At 39.0% G+C, this 25259-nt stretch overlaps 3 protein-coding genes and 4 long non-coding RNA genes across 7 annotated transcripts; all 7 read left to right on the forward strand.

Moving 5' to 3' along the window:
• The first annotated feature begins 2565 nt into the window (after positions 1-2565).
• LOC135941404 (uncharacterized) lies at positions 2566-5080 on the forward strand. The gene is made up of 3 exons (XR_010574983.1): positions 2566-2731; positions 2851-2963; positions 4860-5080. It is a non-coding gene; the product is annotated as an uncharacterized LOC135941404 (long non-coding RNA).
• A 6457-nt stretch (positions 5081-11537) lies between these two features.
• On the forward strand, positions 11538-12199 carry LOC135940556 (uncharacterized). Its single transcript, XR_010574892.1, has 3 exons — positions 11538-11692; positions 11745-11876; positions 11935-12199. It is a non-coding gene; the product is annotated as an uncharacterized LOC135940556 (long non-coding RNA).
• A 651-nt stretch (positions 12200-12850) lies between these two features.
• On the forward strand, positions 12851-13444 carry LOC135940557 (uncharacterized). The gene is made up of 3 exons (XR_010574893.1): positions 12851-12942; positions 12995-13120; positions 13183-13444. It is a non-coding gene; the product is annotated as an uncharacterized LOC135940557 (long non-coding RNA).
• Positions 13445-14860: 1416 nt separating this feature from the next.
• LOC135939890 (uncharacterized) lies at positions 14861-15311 on the forward strand. The gene is made up of 3 exons (XR_010574791.1): positions 14861-14960; positions 15009-15125; positions 15185-15311. It is a non-coding gene; the product is annotated as an uncharacterized LOC135939890 (long non-coding RNA).
• A 3009-nt stretch (positions 15312-18320) lies between these two features.
• Positions 18321-19878, forward strand: LOC135940555 (uncharacterized). The gene is made up of 3 exons (XM_065485487.1): positions 18321-18540; positions 18599-18733; positions 19550-19878. The coding sequence occupies exons 1-3, from the start codon at positions 18492-18494 to the stop codon at positions 19774-19776; spliced, it is 411 nt and encodes a 136-aa protein (XP_065341559.1). The 5' UTR covers positions 18321-18491; the 3' UTR covers positions 19777-19878.
• An 873-nt stretch (positions 19879-20751) lies between these two features.
• LOC135940986 (uncharacterized) lies at positions 20752-22735 on the forward strand. The gene is made up of 3 exons (XM_065486171.1): positions 20752-20825; positions 21326-21583; positions 22423-22735. Exons 1-3 carry the CDS (start codon positions 20777-20779, stop codon positions 22647-22649), a joined length of 534 nt encoding a protein of 177 aa, XP_065342243.1. The 5' UTR covers positions 20752-20776; the 3' UTR covers positions 22650-22735.
• A 408-nt stretch (positions 22736-23143) lies between these two features.
• Positions 23144-24926, forward strand: LOC135940058 (uncharacterized). The gene is made up of 3 exons (XM_065484729.1): positions 23144-23266; positions 23316-23450; positions 24331-24926. Exons 1-3 carry the CDS (start codon positions 23218-23220, stop codon positions 24555-24557), a joined length of 411 nt encoding a protein of 136 aa, XP_065340801.1. The 5' UTR covers positions 23144-23217; the 3' UTR covers positions 24558-24926.
• The last annotated feature ends 333 nt before the right edge of the window (positions 24927-25259 follow it).

The raw sequence follows: 25259 nt of genomic DNA on the forward strand, positions 1-25259 counted from the left end.
ATTTAAATGACACATTTAAGGAAAATATTTACAAATATTCTCAATTTTCGTTTCGTAGTTGTTGTGACATATATTTCAGCTTACCAGAAATAAAATTCAATTAGCTCTGAACAGCTATTTAAAATCGAATAACGTCGTAATGTGCTGCTACTTTGGGGGCCGCAAATCGTGATTCAGAGCTTGCGTGCTGCATGCGAAAGCAATGGAGTGAGTGAGCACTCAAGTAGCAAAGTTTGCTCGAAACAGCGCAGCAGCTTTTTGGCTCGCGGAATTGCAGATGTGGCGATTAACGCTTTGAATTCGTGACCTGCTCGACCCGAGCAAAGCGGCAGCAGCGGAAGTGACCGCAAACACGTGTCGGATTTTGCTCTGCGCTGCCTTCCGTGATTTGCGAAAAGTGAATTATGTATCTGTGAGCCGGCATGGGCACGGCATGTGCAGATTACGCGGTCGACGTTGCTATTTCGGGACGCGCACCCCTCAGTTTCCGGTTGTTATATTACGCAAATTTTACTAACAGTTGGATATAGGTGTAATTAAATATTGCCTTAATCAAAATAAAAAGCTTAAAACAAAAAAAAACTGAAACTAAGGTTTTGACCGAAAATAATTAGAAAATAACCTCTAAGGTATGATATTTTCAAACTTCCTATAAAGGTATGCCGATGTTTTTGTTTTCTTTCGAGGCACTACCACCGTGTAATAATAAAAACAAGGCGTTCTGCCTTCAAAGTGCAAAAAATGTGACAGGAAATTCCGTTTTCTCCGTGCAAGAAGAAACTTGAAAGTTTGTTTACTCCCGATGGGGCCGTCTGGTGCTAAGAGAGTAAGCGCTGCTGGTAATTAAATTAGCATAAAAATCTGGTCCGTCGGCTCGGCGAGCGAGTGAGCGAGCTATATAGCAATTCGCACCGCCGCTGCAATACATATATGGCCCAGATGGCAGGGCGGAATTCGGACCAAACGAACTGGCAGCTTCCATCCTGCGTCGACCGTCGACGGCGTCGACCGCCCATCTCAATCATCCGCGTGCAGGCAAGAAAACCAGCTTATGAGCTCCATCAATCACGAGGCAACACACACGAAATTACCTCCCACCAAGAAATTGGACAAGTTTTGACGAGTCAGACGAGACGGACCGGTGTGGACCAGTTTTGGACGGTCCAAATCCGGTGCTTAAACTCGTCCTCTTTGTCCTGTCCAATAGTGGATGAGTCGAGTCAAGACCAGTTTTAGGACATTTGAAAATAATAATGGTTTAAATTAAATTAATTTTGAATTTGAGGGCGGCAAAGTGGTCCTTGTGAGAAGTAGTTATATATACAACCATCGAAAAGGTGGATATCCTTTTATTTAAAAGTGGTTTAAAACTCATCCAAGGATGAGTCGAGTCAAGTCAAGTCCAGTTTAGGACATGTCGACTGTGTCCAATTAGAGACGAGTCAAGTCGAGACCGATTTCAGACATTTGAAAATAATAATGGTATAAATTAAATTAATTTTGAATTTGAGAGTGGCAAAATGGTCCTTGTGCGAAGTAGCTATAATTTCCACCATTGAAACGGTTAATTTCCTTTTATTTAAAAGTGGTTTCAAACCCATCCAAGGACGAGTCGAGTCAAGTCAAGTCCAGCTTAGGACATGTCGACTGTGTCCGCTCAAAGACGAGTCAAGTCGAGACTAGTTTCGGACATTTCCAAAATTTTGTAGTTTAGAATTTAAAATTTTGAAATCTAAGAGCAACACATTGGTCCTTTTAAGTTCAAAAACTAAGTTTGTCAATAAAAAAAGGAGATTTCCCATGTTTTCAAAGTGGTTCATAATTGGTGCAAAGAAAAGTCGAGTCGAGTCGAGTCCAGATTTTGACATCTTGAATTTAGCAACTTTAGAACGAGACAAGTGAAGAAATATTTGGACAAAATAGTGTGATTTTATGATTGCATCGCTAACTTTGAAATAAAGTGCAGAAAAAGCACCAAAAGAACGCTTCGGACGCGATCTCAGGTTGGGGTACCCTGAGAAAGGTTGTCAGGGTATTGCCCATGGAAGCCGAGCCAAAGACCTATCTGATGAGGGGTCATGGTCGAGGATAGCACGAGCGGTGAAAATTTGCGGGGGGAAAAACATCGTCGAACGCGATTTACTCGAGGAGCTCCTGCGAAGCCCTTACGGGTCCGTCGCGCCCAAAACTCTCGTCACCCAAGATAATTTTCGAAGGTGCACAACCTGCGCTGGGATTCACCCGCGGTTGGAAAAAAGCAGGCACGCGCGCCGAATTATAAATTTTAAGTAGCGTAAATTTCGTAAATTTCAGCCATTTTATAATAGATTTCATAAGAACGGAAATAGGATAGCTATGCATGCAGCTGCATTATTTCCTCATTTTCGGAAATCCCGCCACCTCGCCAGAATAGTCGAAGCCTTGATTCAAACTTTGAAACTTTTGAAAAACACGCGCACTATCGCACTAGCTGCAGCGAGCCAATGAGCGCGGTCCGGTCACTTCACTTGCGTGCTGCTGCTGCGCTGTAGACGAGAGTTAGTCATTATCACTAGTCAGCCGAGCCGACCGGAGCATGCGGAGACCGCGAACCGCGCGAGTGCTATGAGGAAAAGCCGTTGGATGTCGGCTCGTCAAATTTTGCCAATTTTCGGCCGAATTTTCGCCCTCGAGTCGACCAGCAAGAAGCCAAGGATGTAGGACAAGCTGTTTTATCCGCAAATAACCCCAGGTAAGGACTTGCTATTATGCTATTTGTTTATTTTGTTCTCGCCGCTGGTTCAAAGTTAAAATGTCTGTTTCGCCGATTTGTTTGTTATTAATTAATTATTTGTCCCATTTTTCTTACAGACCCGTGCCCGCGGCTTGCGTGACAACAATGCAACTCGTGTTATGCTGCTTAGAGGATGATACTAACGCCCTGAAACTTGCGACCCCTGGCCCTGGCATTGTGATATTTTCTGGTAAGATTTTGTTTTTTTTCCTGTTTAGATACATACGCATACATGAACTTCATCGTGTAAGACAAATGAATGCATGACTTTCAAACGTAATTTTCTGCATGCATGAATTAGGTGTATGTATGTATCTATTTTAATGTATGTAAATAATGCACAATATTTCGGCATTTATGTATGTAATATTATCCGTTATGTGTGGGTATGGCGTATCATACATACATACATACTTGCATGCATGTTCACTTGCACTTACATAGTAATGTATGTATGATATGATACATATATAATTATGCATTCATTTTTCATTTTGAAGAGTATGTATGTATGCATATTATTTATTTGAGTACCACAATAGCGTGCATTAATTATTATTATTACATACAGATGCTATGTATTTTGTTTTATGATTTATTAACATGGTTTATTTTGCAATAAGTATGTATCTTAAGATACTTCTTGTTTTGATTTCTTACTTCTTGTGTAGTATCCAATATCTACTAAAATAATAACACAATTAACCACAACATACAATGCACATACATAATTCACCAAGTATTTAATGTTAATTGCTCTTCTAATTAATAACATAATTTTTAATTGATGCCAGAACGAACATGCGCTGTATCTATAATTTTTTTCTTCACGATTTACCAAGGAAAAACCGCATTACATGCATGTATGCGAATGTAAAGGATATGCATGCAGTAAATTCAATTGTTTTGGCTTGTGACATTATGTACATTATACTGTACAATAATGCATTAGGCTTAAAAAATATAAAAAAATTAACTCTTGTTGTGTTGCTCAAATTTTCATGCATCATTTTAGCCTAGTGCACGATTATGTAATGTCACAGCCGACAATCGAATTTACGGCATGCAATATTTTACATTCGTACACAAATACCATGCAATGTAATTTTTCCCTTATAAATTTCACAGATTACATCATACAGCACATGTTTATTTTGGTGTCAATTCTGCTAATTGTGGGATAATCAATTAAAAATTAAATACTAAACTTGATGTATGTATTATTGTATGTGCATGCATGTATATATATATATATATATATATATATATATATATATATATATATATATTATTGATGCTTAAATTGATTACATTATACACATGCGTAATATAATATTTACATATTACACACTTTGCACTTTCAAGCCTGTCCGTAATTTAAGAAATCAAAACATGCACACTTATTAAAAAATAAATCATAAATCTTAACTATTCAAATATGCATATAATGCATAGTATGGTGTCCGCAAGGTAGCGAGACACTTTGTTTGTGGCGGCTGCTTTTAAAATAATTCGTAATTGGCCTACATGATGTATAAAATTTTTGTATCTACCAATGCTCTTCCCTGACATAAGGAAATACTCAAACGATTAATTTTAAATGTTTTGCCGCCTTAATATAGTGGGAGAAAGCGATAAAATTTTGGATTTTATGTAGTGAGATGCTAGAATTACAGAAGTAACGCTCAATTTGCATGTTTTGCTGCTTGAAATTGATAAATTATTGTCTTTATTGATAGGTAAACTCTACTTCATGAGTAAATATGATCTCTAAGATAAAGCATTTCAATATTTTTTTTTTAATTACAAATAAAATGGGAAAAATAGTACTATCAAGTCTTGTGAGACGGCTCTTTTAGGCGTCACTCCCTCTCCATCTAAGTGGAAAAGTCATGAATTTTGAATTTTGCGACATTTAATCGGTGTAAAAAAGAAACTTCTTTGATAATAAATGATATGAAGAACATTGCCACTCTCTATATATAGTAAAAAATCATTTTACACGCCCACTTTTGTTATACATTAATGAAGTGTCTCCTTACCGCGTGGGCACCATGTGTAATAAATTCAATTTGTGTTTATTCAGGTCTGAAGGAGGTGACATGCCAGGAGTCCAACCCGCCAAACCCTCGCTCCCTAACCTGAGCCACCCCCGACCCCCGTCAAAGCTGCTTGCCAGGTGGCCGCGCCGACAGCAGTCTAAGGTCGTGTTCGCTCCTATGTAAAAGGTTCTCAAAGAAAAATTTCCTCCTGTTGTCAATATTATGTGTAAACGTTTTTATGAATTATTAAACTTAGCACCTTGAACCTAAAACTTTTATTGATTTTTTTTCAAGCTAACCTCATTTTTAGTGTAGGTTTTAGGCCACATTTTCTGCAGGGAACTAAAACTTTGCGCGAAAAGGACATCTTGGACTAGTTTCTGAACAAGATTTAGACGAGACAAGAAAAACGTCCATGAGCCATCTTTTTCCTGTCTCGTCACAAATTTTTCCTGACTTGTAAAATAACGTCCTCCGTACGTCTTTTTTCCGTCTATTTCGGTCAAGCTGAAAATGAGCCCAATCGTGGGTCATTACTAGTCCCTATGGGCCACTAAAGGCATTTAGAAGGCCCAAAGAGGCTGTGGGGCCCAGCTGGGACGCGGGGGTCGAGCCGGGCCGCGTGGGCCGGGGTGTTCCGAAAAGGTCCCAAACTGGTCGGACTCGACTCGTCTCAAACTTGACTCGTCCATCACATACGACTCAGGGACGTACCAGGGTACGGTCAAAATCCTTCAGATGGTACGTCTCCAGGACCTTTGGACGAGACAGGTTTTGAACGGCCCAGGGACGTCTCATTTCTTGGTGGGCTGCTTCTCCTCCTCCTCATTTTTAATTCTTTGCGCTGCTCGAGATCGAATGAGCTGCTGCCTGTTTTTGTTTCTCTCGGACCAAATTAATCAACCATATCTGCGCATGTAAATTTAATTAAAAACTACGTGGAAGCTATACTCAACCACAGTTGGTTGGAGGCGGGATGACACTGACTGAGTTTAATTGAAATTGCTCCCAGTATTTTGTCCGTCATGAGTTTAATTGCTTTTGTTTCATCCAGCCATGATAATTAAACTGAAAATTAAATTTAAATTACATACGCCAGCACTGCTTTGTTTAGTTTTTGAAGGATTTATATCTGTGTGGATGAAAATTTGAAATTTTGATCAAGTTCCCCACAAGCACGTAGTCATGATCAATCAGATTTAACACGCGACTTAAGGTGTGAGTTTAACAATCCAATATCCAAAAGGAATTTTAACTGGGCATAAAATCATATCACTTACATGTCACTCTGAAAGACGCCCCCCAGAGTAAACGGCGGACGGAGAGCGGGAAAATTTATTATTTTCCTTACGTGTATTTTATACGGTCCGAAGGCGAGAGGTGTTGGTTTTATTTTCACGCGCAATGGGATGACCTTCAAAATAAGATCAGGTTGAAGGAGATTCCATTTGGATAAAATGCTCTTTGTTTAGCCTGCTGGAATATTAAACAAAAGGGCAGAGCGCGCGCGGGGTTGATGATGTTAATAAAATATGAAGTGTTACATGCCGGGAAAATTAAACAAAAAAAAAACAATTTTCTCATCCTCTCGATCGTAATGATGATGATGCGGCGCGCTTCTAATTCGGGCCCGTCGTCGTGATGTGATGCGTGAGAGGTGTGAGAGAGAGGAATAAATAATGAGATTGGACACACTTTTTATCACAAAGCACGGAAAGCTGGAATTTTGGATAAAATTGGTGTTTGTTACGACGCGAGAGGAATTCATAAACAAACAATCAGTATCATAACAAGCTTTTCCAGCCTCTATAAAAAGTATAATGTCTCGAGGAGTCCGTATATATAACAATTTTCCTTTTGGATCAAATGAGGAATCAGTCACTGTCGTTAATAAGGACAGTGGCTGATCGAAAAATATTTCTTATGTTTGTGTCCTTTAAAGGGCATAAGTATGCCAAGAAATAAACTAAAGGAAATTCTGAATATCAGAATGCCGTTGGAGATTTTGTAATAGGCCAGGCATCCACGTTAGCCGTCAAGCGCTATTGCTCAAGGTTGCAAAAGATCAGGATGCATTCATTTTTGAAGTAAACCAAACAATCTGCAAGGAACAACAATCAGGGTGTGTCCTGAACATCAGCGGCCATGACACTGGTGACGTCACATTATGGCGCCGCTCTTTTTATCCATCGCTTGGTGGCTGATGTGGCGATCGAATCCAAAAATTCCACCGGCACTTGAGGAATCAGAATTTTCAGAATTTTTAGCTTCACATTTTAATTTTTTTCCGTTCATCTCCTTTAGGAATTGCAGATCACAATTTAATTTTTTAAATGGCCATATATTTCTATATCCAAATATGCCAAGAGCACTACGAGGAAAAGCATAAATAATTTCCGAGTTCGTTGCCTTCAGTCAGGACTTAAAATGCCAAAATGACTTCGAGGAAAAGGTGAGGCAGCGGGGAACTGGTCCAAGGGCAAGTTTCCTTTGGCGACATTTAATTATAAATTGCCAAGCAGGGGGCTGACGTATGCGCGTGCTAGGACATGAAAAAACAAATTTGCCGCCGCCGCCGCGACAACAATACGCTCTTGCTGTGACTCATTACTGCGCTCTTCAAAGTTCACCGACACCCGAGAGCTTTTTACGCTGCACTTGCCGAGAGCCAAAGTTGTGAGATAAAACACGCGAGATAATGTCGGCGTCGGAATTAGTTCCTTCCTTCCTTCCCATTCTGCTGTAAATTATCATTCCACCTCTGGGCCCCCTTGACAGAGCAAGTAAACCCCTTTTGCTGCCGAATTTCAATCAAATAACAACCGGTTCCCCGCGCAATCAAAGCCCCAGCAGCGGTGTCTGAAGTGTTAATGAAGGACTTTTGCTGCGTGTGCGAGTAAATTATGCGCCGGCTGGGGCGAGAAGAACGTGATTCTTACACCCTCCTCCTCGGCGTCTTCAGCTCCCGAAAGCCGTAAAATTAACATATTGATAGAAAAACGTGGATAAATAGAGATAAGCTGTCTCTCTCGGAGTAATTAAAAATTAATATAACGCTGTGGTCAGCGTCGTTGGAGAAAATTGTATTCATAAACTGCTTCCTGGCGTTTGTATATTATATTTTAGAGATGGAGGTAGATAGCAACACTTCCAAACAAGTGACTCTGTGCAGCCCAGCACGCCATGATAAATAATGAGAAAGCAGCGTTGTTGGATAAACAACGAGAGCGTCCAATTATGTGTGATATTATTTTTCGGCCGCGGACACAGAGATAGAGAGAGGTTTTGTTTGATAAACCGAGCTCGAAATTGCTGTGCAAGCATTAATTCCACGCACAATTCAGTGGAAGAAATACGATTTAGCAGCGATCATAATTGCAATTGTGTTAATCCAGCACGGTTCTGCAAATATTATCTCGCACAATGAATTTCGACTCAACAAATACACTGTTAATTACAAAACACGTTCAGCGTAAATGAAATTGCGAAAATTATGATTAAATAATCAAGTAATTTGGCTACGTTCAAGCTCAGAATTTATTTGCGTTCCATTTTTTTTCACGCCGGGGCAAAATACTTTGGACCAAAATTTGTTCTTTGCGAAATTTAAAATCAATCAATCTTTGATAAAAAAAAATCGATTTCCACAAGTTAACCGTTAGGAAAATGACATTATTTTTTGAAAATTTTGCAATTCAGAGGTACACATAATTGGAGGGAAAATCCTGATAGATTTATTGGTTGTGCAGAGAAATTTACTACCAAAATGCGTCAACTTATTAATTAAAACTAAGTTTTTACTGAAAAGTTGTATCTAATATGCAATAAAATTAATTAAAATGATTTAATTTTTATTCCTGATCATGAAATCATTAATTGATTTGAAAAATCTCAACTATAAAGCGTTATAAGTGTAATTAATACTGGAACAGTCTCACAGCCCATTCAAATTTTTTTTTCATTCCTGTCTCAGAAAACAATGTAGCAAAATTAATTAAGCAAAACAATTGGTCCATAATCAAGTTCGCAAGCTGGATTTTTGCAGCTGAGCAAGACGCAATTCCGCGCACTGCGGGCCCCAAATTCCAGCTTTTGTGGCACAGAAAGCGATCTCAGCACGCGGTGTGTCGAAGAGGTAAGGGCCGACCCGCATCCACACAGCATCCAGCAGAGCGTCTGATGTGTCGTGTCCCTTTTATCAGCTACCGCGCGCTCGCCTTTTTAATTTCTTATTCCACGCCCTGGAGGCAGCAAGGCGTGGCTGCAGGCTCCGAAAACACGTACGTTTGTGTGTCCGGCAGATTTTCTTTTCTTTTCGTGGCTGCGGCCACATGCACGGCAGCCACATGCACGGCAAACAGGGCCGCCGGCCATTCGAAAATGATGATTACACCTGAGATGCTCTCGCTCGCCGGCTTTTGGCCTCGTCATTTCGAATAAATGCTAGCCTTCTGACCGATCCGACAGACCGCATGCACCTGGCTGCTCGAGCACACTCCGCGTATCATGAAAATGCGGTGCTACAAGTAATTTAACAGGGCTGTGAAAAATGGAAAATCTGCTAAAATCTCAATTTGATGTATAATTTAAACAAAAAACTACTGATTGAAAGGGTGGTTTACCGTTATTTTAAAATTCACTCGCAAAGGTTTCCATTCGAGGATTTTTGCAATTTACGGGACTTTGAAGAAAACGCCTAAATTTTTGAAATTGATTTAGAATTACAGTTTGCAATTGAACCTTTAAACCCTTAATTTTTAAGTTAACCGTATATAGCAAACACTAAAATTGAAAAATGAGTAAATATCAAATTTCCTATGAAATTTAGGGCCAAAATTACTACTCATAAATTATTCAATTTTACTGTTTGCTCTTTTGTTTGATTCTTGAATCATGAATTCTCTTTCTTTCACAGCCCCAGCAGAAACATCGAATTGAGCATGCGAGCAAATTTTTCCCTTTTTGATTTCCTAAATGATGCGTGTGTGCATCTCATCTCTTTCCACTTGCGGCTGCTCATATACGATAATAATTGTTCACATGCGAAATCATAAATATTAATCTGCGAGCCGAATCTGCCCTTGAGCACGCAAAAGACTCGTTCGGTGGAGCTATTCTCAAGAAATAAAAAGATCGAGTGACTTCCGACGCCGGCCGGTGTTGTTTAGACAGCGTCTAATGAGCTCGCTTTTAATTTTGATGAGCCTTAATGGTGCCTTAATCAGCGGAGCAAACTGATTTTTTTGCACGAAAATGTTTTTTCTTTTGCGACACGCCATTTGCAGTGCGAGCGCATTCCACAACGAGGCTCGTTTCTGAGAAATTAAAGATGATTGGGTCATTTTTCTGTCCGTGAGTATAATCAAAAATGCATTTTGTTTTATTATTTTTCACGCCAAAAGATCTGGTACATTGGGCCGAATAGCTATACAATTTAGTTTTTCACAGAATATGATATATGCTGAGGAATGCACGCAACCATAAATCTCGCACCTGCTTCTCTCGAATTATATAACTCTCGCTCGCAGTTTCATTTCTCCTTTTGCACTTGAAATTCACCGAACTTTATTTTCAAGAAGCGTAATTACTTCTAATTTGCCAATTGCATGCAAAAAGGTTTGAAAAATATAATGAATCACCAGTTGCATAAGCCTTCAATGTTAGAAGCCGCCAACAGATGGCGCCACCGTATACTTTAGTAATAAATTTAATTTTGAGGCACTTTCGCTGCGATTTCAGACTCAAACCTGCCACTGTGGGTTCTTCACTGAAAATGCTTTCTTTTGACGTGCTGAAAACCAAAATCCGTCCAGCCAATCGCCACAGAATCATGAAAACTATTTTTTGAAATAAAAAATCTTTTCCTACGATTCTACGGCGATTAGCGTAAACTTATTTTGGTTTTCAGCACGTCAAAAAAAAATTTTAAGTGAAGAATGCACAGTAGCAGGATTGAGTCTGAAATCACAGCGAAAGTGCCTTAAAATTATTACAAAAGTATATAGTGGCGCGATCCGTTGGGGGATTCGAAAAATTAGGGTTTATACAACTGGTGAATTGAATTACTCCAAAAATGTCTGCCTTATGAACACTCTACTCTGTCTATGGGGGAGCCTGGAATATATATTATCAATCTCGACTGCGTCCTGCGATGAATGAACTTTGGCAGTTGGATACGTTTTTTCTCGTCTCATGCGTCCGAAAAATAGATCCCTTTCTCTACGGTCGTTAATTCATGATAATTTTTCAACTTGAACCCTTCGGAACCAATTAACAATGTTTGTTTAATCTCAGTGGAAATTCCGATTGCCACAACCACCATATAGCGCCAAGTCGGAAATGGAGTGAAAAAAGTGGGCTTAATGAGCTCTTTAGTCCGCTGCTAATCATAAACGAGCAGACAGCTGATATGCGTGTGTGTGTCTGAGAGCGGCTCGTTATACGAATTTTTCTGATATAATTACCAGAGGCATATTTCACGTCTCTCAAATGCTCGGCGTCGCTTTTTATTAGACAAGGGTTATTAAACGGATTCGGAACATCCAAACACATTAGGCACTTTGGCTCACGCAGCCGCAGTGAGATTTATTTTGGGAACATTTTATCATCTGCGACTAGAGTAATTAACTTTTAAAAAATAATTGTCTTGTAAATGGTGTAAAGAGAACAAGGTTTGTGTTGAAAGATAAAATGATATCATCATCCATAAAATTTTACTTTTCAAATACTTTTGCGTCGTCTCGCTGTTATCACCGTCAACTCGGCTATAAAGAGAGCAAATGCACTGCAAACTTTTATTGAGTCACTCGAACTTAAATTCTGTTAATCATGCGTTTCTTGTTAATTCTCTGCGTTTTCCTTCACGTATGCCAACAGGGTGAGTTTTAAATCAGGAAAATTAGATGCAGTATCAATTAATTTATTTCTAGGACTGGCCGTGAAATGCTTCCAATGTGGAATCAGTTCGGCGTGTGCCGATCCGTTCAACGCAAACCAAACAGAAACGTGCGAACTCGAAGGAGGGGCTTGCATGAAGACAAATAATATCGGACTTAATATACGTAAGTTCATTTTAAATGAATTCAGTGAAAAAGAATCAAAATTCCGTTTGTTGTTCAGTCCAAGGATTTCAGACAACGAGGAAGTGCGTTCCCTCTGACGCAACATGCGCCACGATTAATACGGAAGCATGGCAGCTAAATTTGCAATGCGACATTTGCCAGACAGAGCTGTGCAACGCTGGACCACGATTCACTGCTGTCTCGGCCGTGGTTTTCCTTGCAGCTGTTGCTCTCATGATCAAACACTTTTACTAAAAATGATGTAATGGATTGTTTAAAATAAAATAAAAAAATCGCATTAATGTCCTTAATTTTATTTTTAATTATTGCTTTTTTATTGTTAAAATATCGAATTTGCCTCATTTTTCGACATTTTGGAATTAGCTTCTGTCGTCATTCGGCGTTTGCAGAATCATTTCTGGGAAAATAAATTTATAGAGATGGTGAGCCATAAATCTGTCATCTTGCGATAACGACTGATAAAAGTCGCACTTAAGAATAAGCAAGATGTCGCAAATAATGAAGCTTGTGATAATTGTTGTTCAGCCACTCTGTCAATATTGGAATTTTTGTTACTTCTTACTTAATCCAACCAATATACCATGCAGAAAAAAGGAACAATAATAATTTGACACGGGAAATTTATTTAAACAGAGACTTGTTTTGAGAAAATTACAACTGACATTTCGAATTTATTATTTATCAATTGAACTGAGATTGTGTGAGACAAATTTTAATCCCTGTTTTGGCACTGAATATAATTTCGGCACTCATGGCTCAATGCTGACTGTGCGGCTTTTACGCTTTGTAAAATCCATTTCATAAAAAATTGATGCTTTTACACAAAATGATGTCACTTTTCTCATACCTCCCAAGATTATGGTATTGGCAGCAATAAAATTTGACATTTCCTACGTATTTTGTTCTTATCACTCAGCTAAAACATTATAAAAGAGTAAAATTTACTGCGAACTTTGCAGTCGATTTTACACCACATTACGCATTACTCCGAGAAAGATGCGTTCCATTCTGGCTCTCTGCGTTTTTCTTCTCGCACTTCAGCAGGGTGTGTTGTTCTGCCAACGTTTTAATATATATTTTAATGCATTATTATCAAGGACTGGCCTTAAAATGTCACCAATGCGGGCCGGGGCTAACACCGTCGAACTCGTGTCCCGATCCGTTTAACAAAAACTTAGCAACAACGTGCGATTTACCAAACGGTCGTTGCGTGAAGCTAGGCGGTAAGTTTTTAATTTCAGATAACCAACGTGATAAGATTTATGCATGTGTTTTTGTTGATCAGTCAAAGGATTTCTCACAAGTAGGAGTTGTTTGCCTGCCGACGTGTCATGCGAAGACCTGATAAACAACGGAATTGATATCCCACCGGGAATCGAAATAGAGTGCAAAATTTGTGACTCCGGCGACTTTTGCAACGCCGCACCACGATTCACTGCAACCTGGATCGCCCTTTTCGTCGGAGCTGCCGCCTTCATCTTGAGCCAGTTTTATTAAACGTAAATTGATTGTAACCCGAACCAAATAAAGGGTAAACGTCCTCAATAAATTTGCGTCAATTCGCTTCCTTGAAGGCGTTATCTTGAGATTAGTTTGTTTTGTCATTTCCGAGAAAGCCGCACTATCTGTGGCTGCGTGTCATCTGCTGATTGCTAAATAGTAGCGAATTTTTAGGATGAAGACTAGAATGTAGAAGCAAAATTTTCTAATATGTGTGCAATCGGAAAATAGATATCTATACGGTGTATCATCATGGTCAGACCAAAAAAGGGCTGCAAATCTTGCGATTTATTTTCAAATCCAAGGTCTCAACAAAATACAGACAATATACATATTAATTTGTAATGTAATTTTAGACGCAAATGGCTGAAGCTAAAAATTATCTCACTGGAATACACCTTTTAAAAAAATGACATTTTACGGTGAGTAACGCCTGACCTAGATTGAAAGCTAAATTTAATGTTGAGGAGAATTCCTTAAATAAATCCCTCAAATTTGTAGAATGCCTTTATCTTAAGCCTCGGCAATTTTAATCGTGTCTGTTACTCATAATAAGGCTCAACAGATTCTCACAAATATTGGTTCTCAATTACACAGAACGAACGAGTGAAGGCTATTATTGGGCACAATTGATCTCGTTCGTCTGCGGCGTGATTGTGTGACGTTCCACGCAGAGGGGAAGATAAGAAACACTGCTACTTAGGGCTGAGTATCTACAGGGGAGTTTCCCAAACTTGCAGTGCAGTGGTGTTTTTGCGGAATTTACCAGTTTTGTGCGGTTGTTTGCACCTCATGATTATATCATGAACAAAAATGCTCATGAACAAATATGGAGTTGGAACAGGTATTTTGGTTTTTGTTGACTCATGGGTTTTTGAGTTTTTTTTAAAACATTTTAAATGTAATTTTTCATGAGCACCAAAATTGCGGGAGAAACTAGCTGAAAAAAAAACGGATCCGCCCATGCCCAGCCCTGCGTGCTATACTAAGAAAAGGTGCACAGAAACGCGGTGGAGGAGAGTGCGACCTATAGGCAGGCACTACAATGTAATGTATAGTCACCCGAACCAATAATTAATACTAAAACGACGAAATATTTGAATTGTAAATTTGCATTTAATTTAGTTGCAACAGATGATTAGAATAGAATAGATTAAAGATTTATTTGACTTTCAGCATACACACAATAAAGCTATACACCAATCATGTACATCAAAATGCATATAATGTTCAATACAAATTGACTCAAATTATTGAAGAAATAACAAAAAGAAATAGCAAAAAGTTGGTTACAACTCTCAAACAAATGAAATGTATTCATTTACATTACAAAACCGTTTCTCATATAAAAAAATGTGTGACTCATTTCAAATTCTCTTGCTGGGCTGATAAAGGACTTGATAATGATTATCAATTGAAATCCTTGCGGTAGTGCGATATTTATTCTCTATTGCTTGCAGTTTACGCAAATTTTTGACCGAGCAAAGACAGCTGCACGGTCCAAGCGAAATATGCGGAACTGGATTGGAAATTGTGTTTTTTTCCTCCTCTGGCTCTAGAAAGGTTAGATTTGATTTTTTTGAAATTATAAATTTAAAGCTTGATTTATAGGTTTCAGCTTGGACTGTTACGATTGCGCTGATTCTTCAGAGTGTAGCGACCCCTTTGTCCAGGCAAACGTCAAGAAAAATGTAACCGGGATTTGCTTCAAGGCCATTGCCATAATCGGTAAGTACATTTTTTTAAAAAAAGTAGTTGTTTTCGAACAGTCTGTCACATAAATTTAGGTTCTAGTTATAACGTGGAGGTAAAATTCCGAAGAGGTGCAATAGATGACACCCCAGACGCTTGCAACAAAATTAAAGAACGATTTTTTGAGGATAGATTACTCGGGTCCTTTTATTATTGCACGACTTGTAGTGATGCCGATTTATGCAACAGCAGCCCCGCCCAGGTTGCCGTCGCGTTTTTCATTTTCCTTATGAGCACAATTGTGATACTCTTGTAAAAAATGCTAAAAGCATCTTTGCATCTAATTAATTTGCTGGACAAAAGTATGTAAGAAATAAATCCAGGTTGAGACGCTTAAATCTCGAGCTGTTTCTGTTCTATGCTATCAAAATGCTGCGTGAATTTTTTTAGCGAGAAGCCCAATGCTGTGGAAAATCCTATTGGACAAAATGGATGGTCAAGATATATTATATATAAACCAATATTTTTTTAATTGAAGGAATTAGGAAAATAGCATTATAGCTGTAATTGCAGACGATCATATTTCCCCTTGAAAAGCATCTTTTGCAATCCGAAAAAAGGTGAAGCCTGCACATGCACATACGCGTGACACTAAACACCAGATCAGCACTTTAGAAGCATATATAACCCTTACGCTTTTACGACAGCTCGCGCAGCAATCAAATAACATAAGAGCGAACGTGTGGCGTGCAGGAGGAAACGCGGCGAGAGTGAAATGCGAGTAAGTGCACACATGCCCCATGAGGCAGCAGCCGCACTGCTTTTGCCCCATCGGACGCACGGCGTCTTGCAATCGTCTGGCAGCCACAAGTTAGCGCGTTTGGCGCAATATCCTGCACGCGCGTCAATTTTCTTCTTTAAAAAGCCAATTAATTACGCGCCGCGCCACTCCAGCCAAAAGGGGTTGATGAGTATTAAAAAACGTGAAAAAACACACCCTCGCACTTTTCGAGCAGCTGGCAGGAAAGGACGATGAGGGTGGAGGGTGGATCATTTTCGCCTGCATCTGAAACAAACCTCTTTAATGCATCAATCATAAGAATTGCAGTTGTCATAACCTCTTATGTAGCAAGTGCGGATACACCTGTTAGTTTGGACGGTAGAAGAAGTTAAAAAAAGGACGCGAGTTCTGGATTTGCTCCAGAATAGCTCAATTTACGAGGCGGTGGCCGCGACGCACCTCATTTCCAGTCGAAACGAAAGGAGACACAGGACCTGTGCGTTAGCGGTGGATGCCAATTAGCGCGCGAGCCGTGCGCCAAACCGCAGCGTTGCCGCCACCTGAAACCACACTCGCGAGATCAACTGCTGCCTTTAGTTTCTCTAATGAAGAGAGCTAAAAAACAAATAATGAGCAAAGGGAGAGGCAACACACAATATTGGTTTTCACAGCTCGCTGCACTCACAATCAGCACTGCATTGTCTCAACACAACTCTGAACACCAATGGCGCAAAATAATCTTGTTAGCCAAGCACTTTGAAGGTCGCCTTTTTTCCTGGGTTAGTTGTTTTTTCTCTTTGGTTTACTCTAACACCAGATGAATAATAATAATAATAATGTAAAAAGCCACAAGTTCTTTTAAGAATGAAATTGAACAGATTTGAGGCTTTAAATCATTTTCAAAAATAAATTTAAATAGTTTACTCTAATTAGAAGTCATGTAAAAATTAAAACTATTTGAATTTTTTAAATTTTATCAATTCCTGCGATATGAAAAGGTTTTCCCGATTTTCCAACCGTAGAAAATTAGGATTCCAGTTTTAATTTGCATCAAAAGCAGATCATGTTATTTTAAAGATATGTATAATTTATTAAAAAAAAAAACACTGGAAAGTCTTTTTTATCATTTTTTACCCTGGATTCTGCAAAAATTTCAATTTGGAGACATGTAATGCAATGAGCGATGCGAATTCTAGTTAGGAATTTCGTTCCCCTGAGGCTTTGAGAGTAAAAATCCAATTTAATTTACCTTCCCCTTTATTGCGACAGTAATACCGTCAAATTTCGCGTAAAATTGCAATCAAGCTGCCGGCGAATCGGCAAAAAACGTAATTCAATGCGGGTAATGCGTAATGCAAGACGTCTAAATTTAATAAACCAAAATCTCCCCCCGGCGGCTGTAAATTACTCGTCTTAAATGACCGTGAAACGGAGCAGAATATTATTTCCACTTGCAGTTGCCGTGTATATATGCAATGCAACACGCGGAGAGCAATAAAATTTGCTGCGCAAAGCAGCTCTTATTAAATGAATCATTTCACCGCGTGCGCGGCTGTGTACATAAAGGCCCGCAACATAGTATCATTCATAGTTTGCGTTCATTATTCCACCGCCGCACACGCATAATCCTGCCCGAAAAGGGGTCGGTGCGTTTTCATTAAAAATAGGCGCTCATCCGCAGCAGCAGCCAGCAGCGGCGGCAATTGCTCCTCGGCGCACGATTTCGCTTCCCTCTCTCGGCGGAAAGGCGTTTCCTGCTCTTCCGGAAAAGTTTGCGGCCATTCTTCCTCGAGTGCTCCATTCATCGCGCGCACGCACCGCATATTTATCAGCGACCTGCTCCTAATGAAATAATAATTAGTTCGTCTAGCTAATTTTGCCTGCAAGGGTTGCTGCAGATTAAATTCGTGCGCGCGGCCACCGCCTCAATATGCCTTTGCATTATTTGTGCTCGCCTCCAAGACGCTGCTTATCAAGCTGAATATGCGGGCTGCGCCAAATCACTCTTATCAAGCACACGGACGCCGATGTGATAACGTTTTATGTCACTAATCAAATATTTTAAGTAAAAAACAAATGAAATTGTGAAAATATCAAACACGCACTGTGGGTGTGTTGGAAAAACTATTAATAATTCCCTCTCTGTTTGATTCTAATGAATTTTTAAAAAATGTATTCAGACCATCGAATTAAAATAAACATTGCGAACCGCTATCCTTTAGGGCAGCAATTTTTGTGTTTGTTTACTCTCATAATTTTCCCGCTTTAAAATCATAGAAGAGAGAACATCCGCGTCCAGTTGTTTCCAATTATTATTTTTGATTTGATAAAAAACGTCCTTTAGTGCACACTCATACAAGGAAAGGGGACGTGCTGACGTATAAACTGTCGGCATAGATAATTTCGGCCGGGATAGTTTGTCATCATTCTGCCGCTGCTGATAAGACTCGCAGTGTTAGGTGTGTCGTGGTGCACCTTGCGCATATTCCCCATTTGGCTTCCTCGGACGTCGCCTTTTTATCACGATGCGTCAGATTTTTCCTCCTCAAATCAAATATATAACTCTAATCAGTCCACGTTTAACGATATAGTCGATAGGTCGCACTTCTCCAGTCCGCAACATGCGTGCTTTCATCCTTTTGTGCTTTCTCGCCCTGGCTGTCCAGCAAGGTAAGGATGAGTTAGTTGGTGTTTTCGTCGAATAACGTGATTTTGATCCATTCCTCAGGTCGGGCTTTGCAGTGCTATTCCTGCGCCTCGGCAAACGACGCCCAGAACTGCGCAGATCCATTCAACGCAACCAATGTTCCATTTTGCGCCTTAGAAAGCGGCGTCACATGCATGAAGACAATTATTACCATTGGTGAGTCTTTTTCTATACATATAACAAAGTGACACGTTTCAAGCGACAATTTTTATCTCCCCTTCCACTCCACATTGATAACGCTCCATTACTGACATCTTGTTTAATTTAATATTACGTCATTTTAATTTATAAATGATTATAGCAATTTTTATATTATTTTACTGTTAAACTGAATCAAAGTCGTAAAATAACTATCCAAAAAAGCTATAGAGAAAAATTGTGAAAAACCATTTTCTAAGATTGAGTAAAAAGCTAAGTTTCCCTTGTTACCGTTTGAATTTTTGAGAAAATCGGCTCACAGTTGTAAAATCACGATTTATTTCACAATTTTGGGAATTATTCCTCAAACAAACGTCTTTGATTGAAACGCCAGACATTTGTCCCTAAAGCCGCTGGAAAGGTGCAAAAACCAGCAAGTGGCGCCTCCAACCAGCCTGTTGAGCTATTTTAGTATTCCCAGTCACTTAAGTAACCACCTTTTTCCATCTTTGACATTATTGGGCAGCCATTATTAGATCCCCGAACTGCTCAAGTATCTCTTAATATTGCTTTGATACTGATGAGAATGCCTTAACAATGTGGCTGGTTTATATTTCAAGTTACAAGAAATTTAAAAAATTTGGCTAAAAAAATCTTGGAATTTTTTGAAATGCTGGATTAAAGAATTGTTGAGTAATGAAGGAGTAGCATCAATCAGAAATGTTTGTTTTGTCCTTATCACAATTTAATGGACTGCATATCTCATTTTGTTTTCGTGGCAGCCGATTCCAGAGATACGAATTTTGTGATTTAATTTACATTCAATATTTTCAGATGACGGAGAGGGCAACATGAAAAAAGTAGTTGCCAGATCGTGCGCCCCTATGTTGGTAGACGATCCTTGCAGCCTTTTCGCAGGAGAACAGGCCAATTTTGCGAAGCTTGAGCACTGCTCCACTTGCAACAGCACAGATTTCTGCAACAGCGGTCCAAAGTCGGCGGCCGTTTCCGCTGTCGGTCTGGCCAGCGTTGTCATGCTTGCTTTGAAAAATTCACTTTAAATTAAGCACAAGGTCAAATTCAAGAAATCTCAAATACTTCAAATTCCGGAAGCTTAAGTCATTTCATTGTTTCATGTGAAATAATAAAAAGTATTTTTAAAATTTTTGTTTTATTTGCCCTCGTGATACATGTTGTAATGTCTCTTATGGACTCTTATAGTGATTAAAAAATACCTGTAAAAATTAAAAGGTGTCGATCATTGCTCTTCTTCTGGTGTTCCTGACTAACCGATTATTAATTAAAGAATTTATTAAAGCAGACTAAGTAGGATCTTGAATGAAAAATAGAAGGCCGAGTGGAAGATGTTAATTTGACATGTATTAATTTAATTATTAAAAAACCTCCATACTTGTGCATATGACTTTACAAAAAATAGAACATATAGCTTCCTGTCAAAAGGGTCAGGCACACTCACTGTGGCAATAAATCTACATTTAAGTTTGAATTATTTTTTGAAGCACGTACACGTGCAAAATGTCGAATCGGTCTTGTCTGGTCGAACTAAATTGTCTCCGTAAGGGATGCAAATTTAGACATCATACAAAATACAAAGAGAGGGTCATTCATCGCGACCCTTTCATCTGTGCCAAAAAAAATAATTTGTTGTAACTGTTAAATATGTGTTTTTACACATCCCTGGTCGCCAAGGATAATTTATCATTGCACAAGTATTGGGTTTCAATTATTATTGGTTTTCCGTTGATTTAATTACCTTTTTCATTCCAATACTGTAGTATAAGCTGTACCGTGGACATAGATAATTCCTGCCGAGAGATTTAGTCATCATTCTGCTGCTGATAATTGATATGGATCGCAGAGTCAAGTGCGTGTCGTATACAGTGCACCTTGCGCAAATTCCCCGATTTGCTTCCTCAAACATGGACTTTTTTGTCATATGTATATTATACATATATATTCCTGCTCTAATCAAATATACATATAGCTCAAATCAATCCACTTTAAACGTAGTCGATTGGTCGCACTTCTCCTGTCCGCAACATGCGTGCGTTCATTCTTTTGTGCTTCCTCATCCTGGTTGTCCAGCAAGGTAAGTGATGTTTCCATTATGGCTGTTTTTTCTAACAATTGACCAGTTGCACAAGCCCTTAGTGTTCGAAGCCGCCAACAGATAGCGCCACGGAATACTTTAGTAATAAATTTAATTTTAACGCATTTCCGCTGCGATTTCAGACTTAATCCTGTCACTGCGCATTCCTCACTTAATGATTTTTTGACGTACTAGAAACCAAAATCGGTTAAGCCAATCGCCGTAAAATCGTTAAAAAAACTATTTTTTGAAATAAAAAATATTTTTCACTGCTCCTACGGCAAATGACTGGACTGGTTTTGGGTTTCAGCACGTCAAAAGAAAACGCATTAAGTGATGTGAAGAATGCACGGTGGCAGGATTGAGTCTGAAATCACAGCGAAAGTGCTCTAAAATTAATTTTATTACGAAAGTATACAGTGGCGCCATCTGTTGGCGGTTTCGAACGTTATGGGCTTCATAAAACTGGTGTATGTGTCAATACATTCATGTTATCACAGGCCAGTTTACAAATGGGGAAAAGAAGAATAAGAAAAAGGACAACACATCTGGAAATCAAGTTTCTAAGACTCTGTCCATGGGGGTTAAGGCAGCGAAGAGAGAGATTTTGAAACATTCCTCAGGCCAGGCTCAGCAGTGTTATAACTGCGCCTCGGCAAACGACGCCCAGAACTGCGCAGATCCATTTAAATCAACAAATATTCCAATGTGCACCTTGGATAGCGACACCAGCTGCATGAAGGCAGTTTTCACAATTGGTGAGTTTTTTCTTTCTGTGATACAATCAAATTAAAAAAAATTATAACAAATAGACACATTTCAAGCGATAATTTTTATTTACTCTTCCGCTCCACATCGATAATTCTCCATTACTGATATCTCGTTTGATTTAAAATTACGTCATTTTAATTTATATAGGATTTAGGCAAATTTGCATGCAAATATACAGAATATAAACTGAATATATATAGGAGTAAAGGAAAATATTTGAAAAAAGTTACGTACGAAAATGGTGAAAAAACCTTTCACCTTTAGTTAAGAATGAGTAAAAAGCTAAGTTTCCGAATAACACAACGCTGAGCAGATAATATATGGGGCCTGAGTGGCCGAAGTGGAGTTTGGGCCCAATCGTGGTCATCTTTTTGCTTTCCCGCACCGAAGTTCTTTTATTAAAACGCCAGACATTTGTTCCTAAATCCGCTGGAAAAGTGCGAAAACCAGCTCGTGGCGCCTCCTCTACCAGCCCGCTGAGCTATTTGAGCGTTTCCAATCACTTATAACTAACCATCTTTTGTCATCTCTGACATTGAGCAGCCATTATCAGATCCCAGAGAATGCGACAATCCGAGCCAACGGGGGCTGGTTTAGATTTCAAGTTTTAAGAAATTTAAAAAAATTTGGCAGCTAAAAACTCTTGGCATTTTTAGAATCGCTGAATTTTTCCTTGTTTTCTGAAGGGGCAACATAATCTGGGGATCAGAAATGTTTTGTTGGGCTTGTCACAATTAAATGGACTGTGCCTCTTTTTGTTTTCGTGGCAGCCGATTAAAATATTAGCCCAATTCTCTGATTTAATTTACATATTCAATCATTTCAGATGACGGAGAGGGCAACATGAATAAAATAGTTGTCAGATCATGCGCCCCTTCGTCGCTAGCTGATCCTTGCAGCACTGTCGCCAAAGAATTTGGCAATTTTGCAAAGCTTGAGCACTGCTCCACTTGCGACAGCTCCGATTTCTGCAACAGCGGTCCAAAGTCAGCGGCCGTTTCCGCTGTCGGTCTGGCCAGCGTTGTCATGCTTGCTTTGAAAAATCTACTTTAAATTTGGCAATAGGTCAAATTTAAGAAATCGCAAATACTTTCAGCTGAGGTCATTTTATTGTTTGATGTGGAATATTAAAAAGTATTTATAAAAATATTGTTTCATTAAACCCTCGTGCTACAACAAGTTTTAGATAATTTGTGCCAGGAGAGTTTGTCACCATTCTGCCGCTGATATAAGGCTCGCAGAGTTATGTGTATCGTGCGGTACACCTTGCACCCGTTTGGCTTAATCATAGAAATAGAGAACATCCGCGTCCACTTGTTTCCAATTATTATTTTTGATTTGGAAACAAAATTTCCTTTAGTACACATCCAAACAAGGAAAGTGGACTATACTGTATACTGTCGGCACAGATAATTCCTGCCGGGAGAATTGGTGATCATTTTGATGCTGATAAGGCTCGCAGAGTTAGGTGTGTCGTGCGGTACACTTTGCACCCGTTTGGATTTCTCGGACATCGGCTTTTTATCACGATGCGACAGATTTTTCCTCCTCAAATCAAATACTCTAATCAGTCCGCGTTTAACGACATAGTCGGTTAGTTGCACTTCTCCTGTCCACCAAAATGCGTGCATTCATCATTTTGTGCTTCCTCGCCCTGGCTGTCCAGCAAGGTAAGGATAATGATTCCATCGAATGGCGTGATTTTGATCCATTCCTCAGGCCGGGGTCTGCAGTGCTATTCCTGCGCCTCGGCAAACGACGCTCAGAACTGCGCAGATCCATTTAACTCCACAAATATTCCAGTGTGCACCTTGGATAGCGGCGTCACCTGCATGAAGACAATTGTTACCATCAGTATGTCTTTCTTTCTGTGATGCAATCCAATTCAAAAAATATGGACAAAGTTACACGCTTCAAGCAATAATCGTTTTAACTCTTCCACTCCACATTGATAACGCTCCTGAATGAAAATCTGGTTTGATTGAAAATTACGTCATTTTAATTCATATTATTCAAAATTTTATTTCAAATTATTTTTGACTTATATAGAATAGAAACTGAACATATGGGCGTCAAAAGATAATTATTTTAAAAAGCTTTGTAAAAAATCGTGAAAACACCCTTTTATCTTTACTAAATATTTAGTTTATTTTTCAATGTATAGGTATTTTCCTCAACATTCGCACACCATTGGATAGATCGCGGTGAGAGGGATCCAAATCAAAAGTGAAAAAATCGACAAAATGGCAAAATCCGAAATTTAACTTTTCCTCGGTTCTGATTTTAGAGATAGTTTGCTTGCTAAATTTCACAAAAAAAAATAAACTCGACGAACTACTTGCTAAAGTCAACAATGAAAAATGTGGTTAATTCACCAGTTGGGTAAGCCCTTAGCCAAAAGATGGCGCCACCGTATACTTTCGTAAAAAATTAATATAATAATTTTAATTTTAAGGCACTCGTGCTGCGATTTTAAACTCAATCCTGCTGCTGTGCTTCTAGAATTATTTCTTTAGACATGCTGAAATAAAAAAATCAGTCCAGCCATTCGCCGTAGAAACGTCGGAAAAGATTTTTTTTTTTTTTAAAATAATCGAGTGTTGGGCTTTTCCTTATCACAAAAATTGATTAATTAAATGGACCGTGTCTCTTTTTGTTTTCGTGTGTGCCAATTAAAATACTATTTTGCCGCATTCTCTGAATTTGTTATTTAATTTATATTCAATCATTTCAGACGACGGAGAGGGCAACATGAGAAAAATAGTTACCAGACAATGCATCCCATTGATGCTTGATGATCTTTGCAGCACTGTCTCCGAAGAATATGGCCATTCTGCAAAGCTTGAGCACTGCTCCACTTGCAACAGCACCGATTTCTGCAACAGCGGTCCAAAGTCAGCGGCCGTTTCCGCTGTCGGTCTGGCCAGCGTTGTCATGCTTGCTTTGAAAAATCTTCTTTAAATTTAGCACTATAGGTCTAATTTTAGAAATCTCAAATACTTCAAATTCCTGTAGCTGAAGTCATTGTATTGAATGTTATTTCTGTTTATTACTCATTTTAAATATTTAAATGCATATTGAGATTCATGAACAATGGCAAAAAAAATGGCAAGCAGTATCTGCATAAATGCTCGGCACAAAAAATTTATTCGTCAGTGTTAAGTGTTGTTAAAACCAAATTAATAAAAGATTTACTTTAATTTACCTTCTTTAAGATTTATAACTCATTTAAAGCATGTCGAGCGCAGCTTTCTTTGCACAGCTTGGTAAATTCATCATGAGATTACAAGCTCAGTTGTGAAAATGAGTTATTCAAGGCCTACGCGAAATTTAATTACATTTTGCCTTCAAGAAGCCTTGATGAGCGAGGATTAAAACACGAAAATGCATTTTGTCACAGATGTGATGAAAGGATAACAAATTAAAATCCACCTTTTTATGGTCACATTTATGCTAAGTAAGAGCTGAAGCCTTCCATTCTCTGCTTGAGAACAAGTAAAAGAAACACTGGCATGCATGCAGTGAGGAATATTTTATAACGCGCGGATTAAGCGTATGCAGTCAGGAGCAGCACTTTTCTCGGTCCAAGAGAGGAAAAGATCCACACGCTTTAATGACGGTGACCGCACCAAGCTCTCGAAAAGGTTTTTTTTGCCCCTATAC

This window comes from Cloeon dipterum, chromosome 3, assembly GCF_949628265.1.
Source record: "Cloeon dipterum chromosome 3, ieCloDipt1.1, whole genome shotgun sequence".
Classification (NCBI taxonomy): domain Eukaryota; kingdom Metazoa; phylum Arthropoda; class Insecta; order Ephemeroptera; family Baetidae; genus Cloeon; species Cloeon dipterum.

What these genes read in the sequence shown, in the direction of transcription:
- LOC135940555 (XM_065485487.1), top strand. Translation starts at nt 18,492, where the DNA reads ATGCGTGCTTTCATCCTTTTGTGCTTTCTCGCCCTGGCTGTCCAGCAA. An exon ending in CGCCCTGGCTGTCCAGCAAG is followed by an intron (nt 18,541 to 18,598) that starts GTAAGGATGAGT and finishes TCCATTCCTCAG; the next exon opens with GTCGGGCTTTGCAGTGCTAT. An exon ending in GAAGACAATTATTACCATTG is followed by an intron (nt 18,734 to 19,549) that starts GTGAGTCTTTTT and finishes CAATATTTTCAG; the next exon opens with ATGACGGAGAGGGCAACATG.
- LOC135940986 (XM_065486171.1), top strand. Translation starts at nt 20,777, where the DNA reads ATGCGTGCGTTCATTCTTTTGTGCTTCCTCATCCTGGTTGTCCAGCAA. An exon ending in CATCCTGGTTGTCCAGCAAG is followed by an intron (nt 20,826 to 21,325) that starts GTAAGTGATGTT and finishes ATGTTATCACAG; the next exon opens with GCCAGTTTACAAATGGGGAA. An exon ending in GAAGGCAGTTTTCACAATTG is followed by an intron (nt 21,584 to 22,422) that starts GTGAGTTTTTTC and finishes CAATCATTTCAG; the next exon opens with ATGACGGAGAGGGCAACATG.
- LOC135940058 (XM_065484729.1), top strand. Translation starts at nt 23,218, where the DNA reads ATGCGTGCATTCATCATTTTGTGCTTCCTCGCCCTGGCTGTCCAGCAA. An exon ending in CGCCCTGGCTGTCCAGCAAG is followed by an intron (nt 23,267 to 23,315) that starts GTAAGGATAATG and finishes TCCATTCCTCAG; the next exon opens with GCCGGGGTCTGCAGTGCTAT. An exon ending in GAAGACAATTGTTACCATCA is followed by an intron (nt 23,451 to 24,330) that starts GTATGTCTTTCT and finishes CAATCATTTCAG; the next exon opens with ACGACGGAGAGGGCAACATG.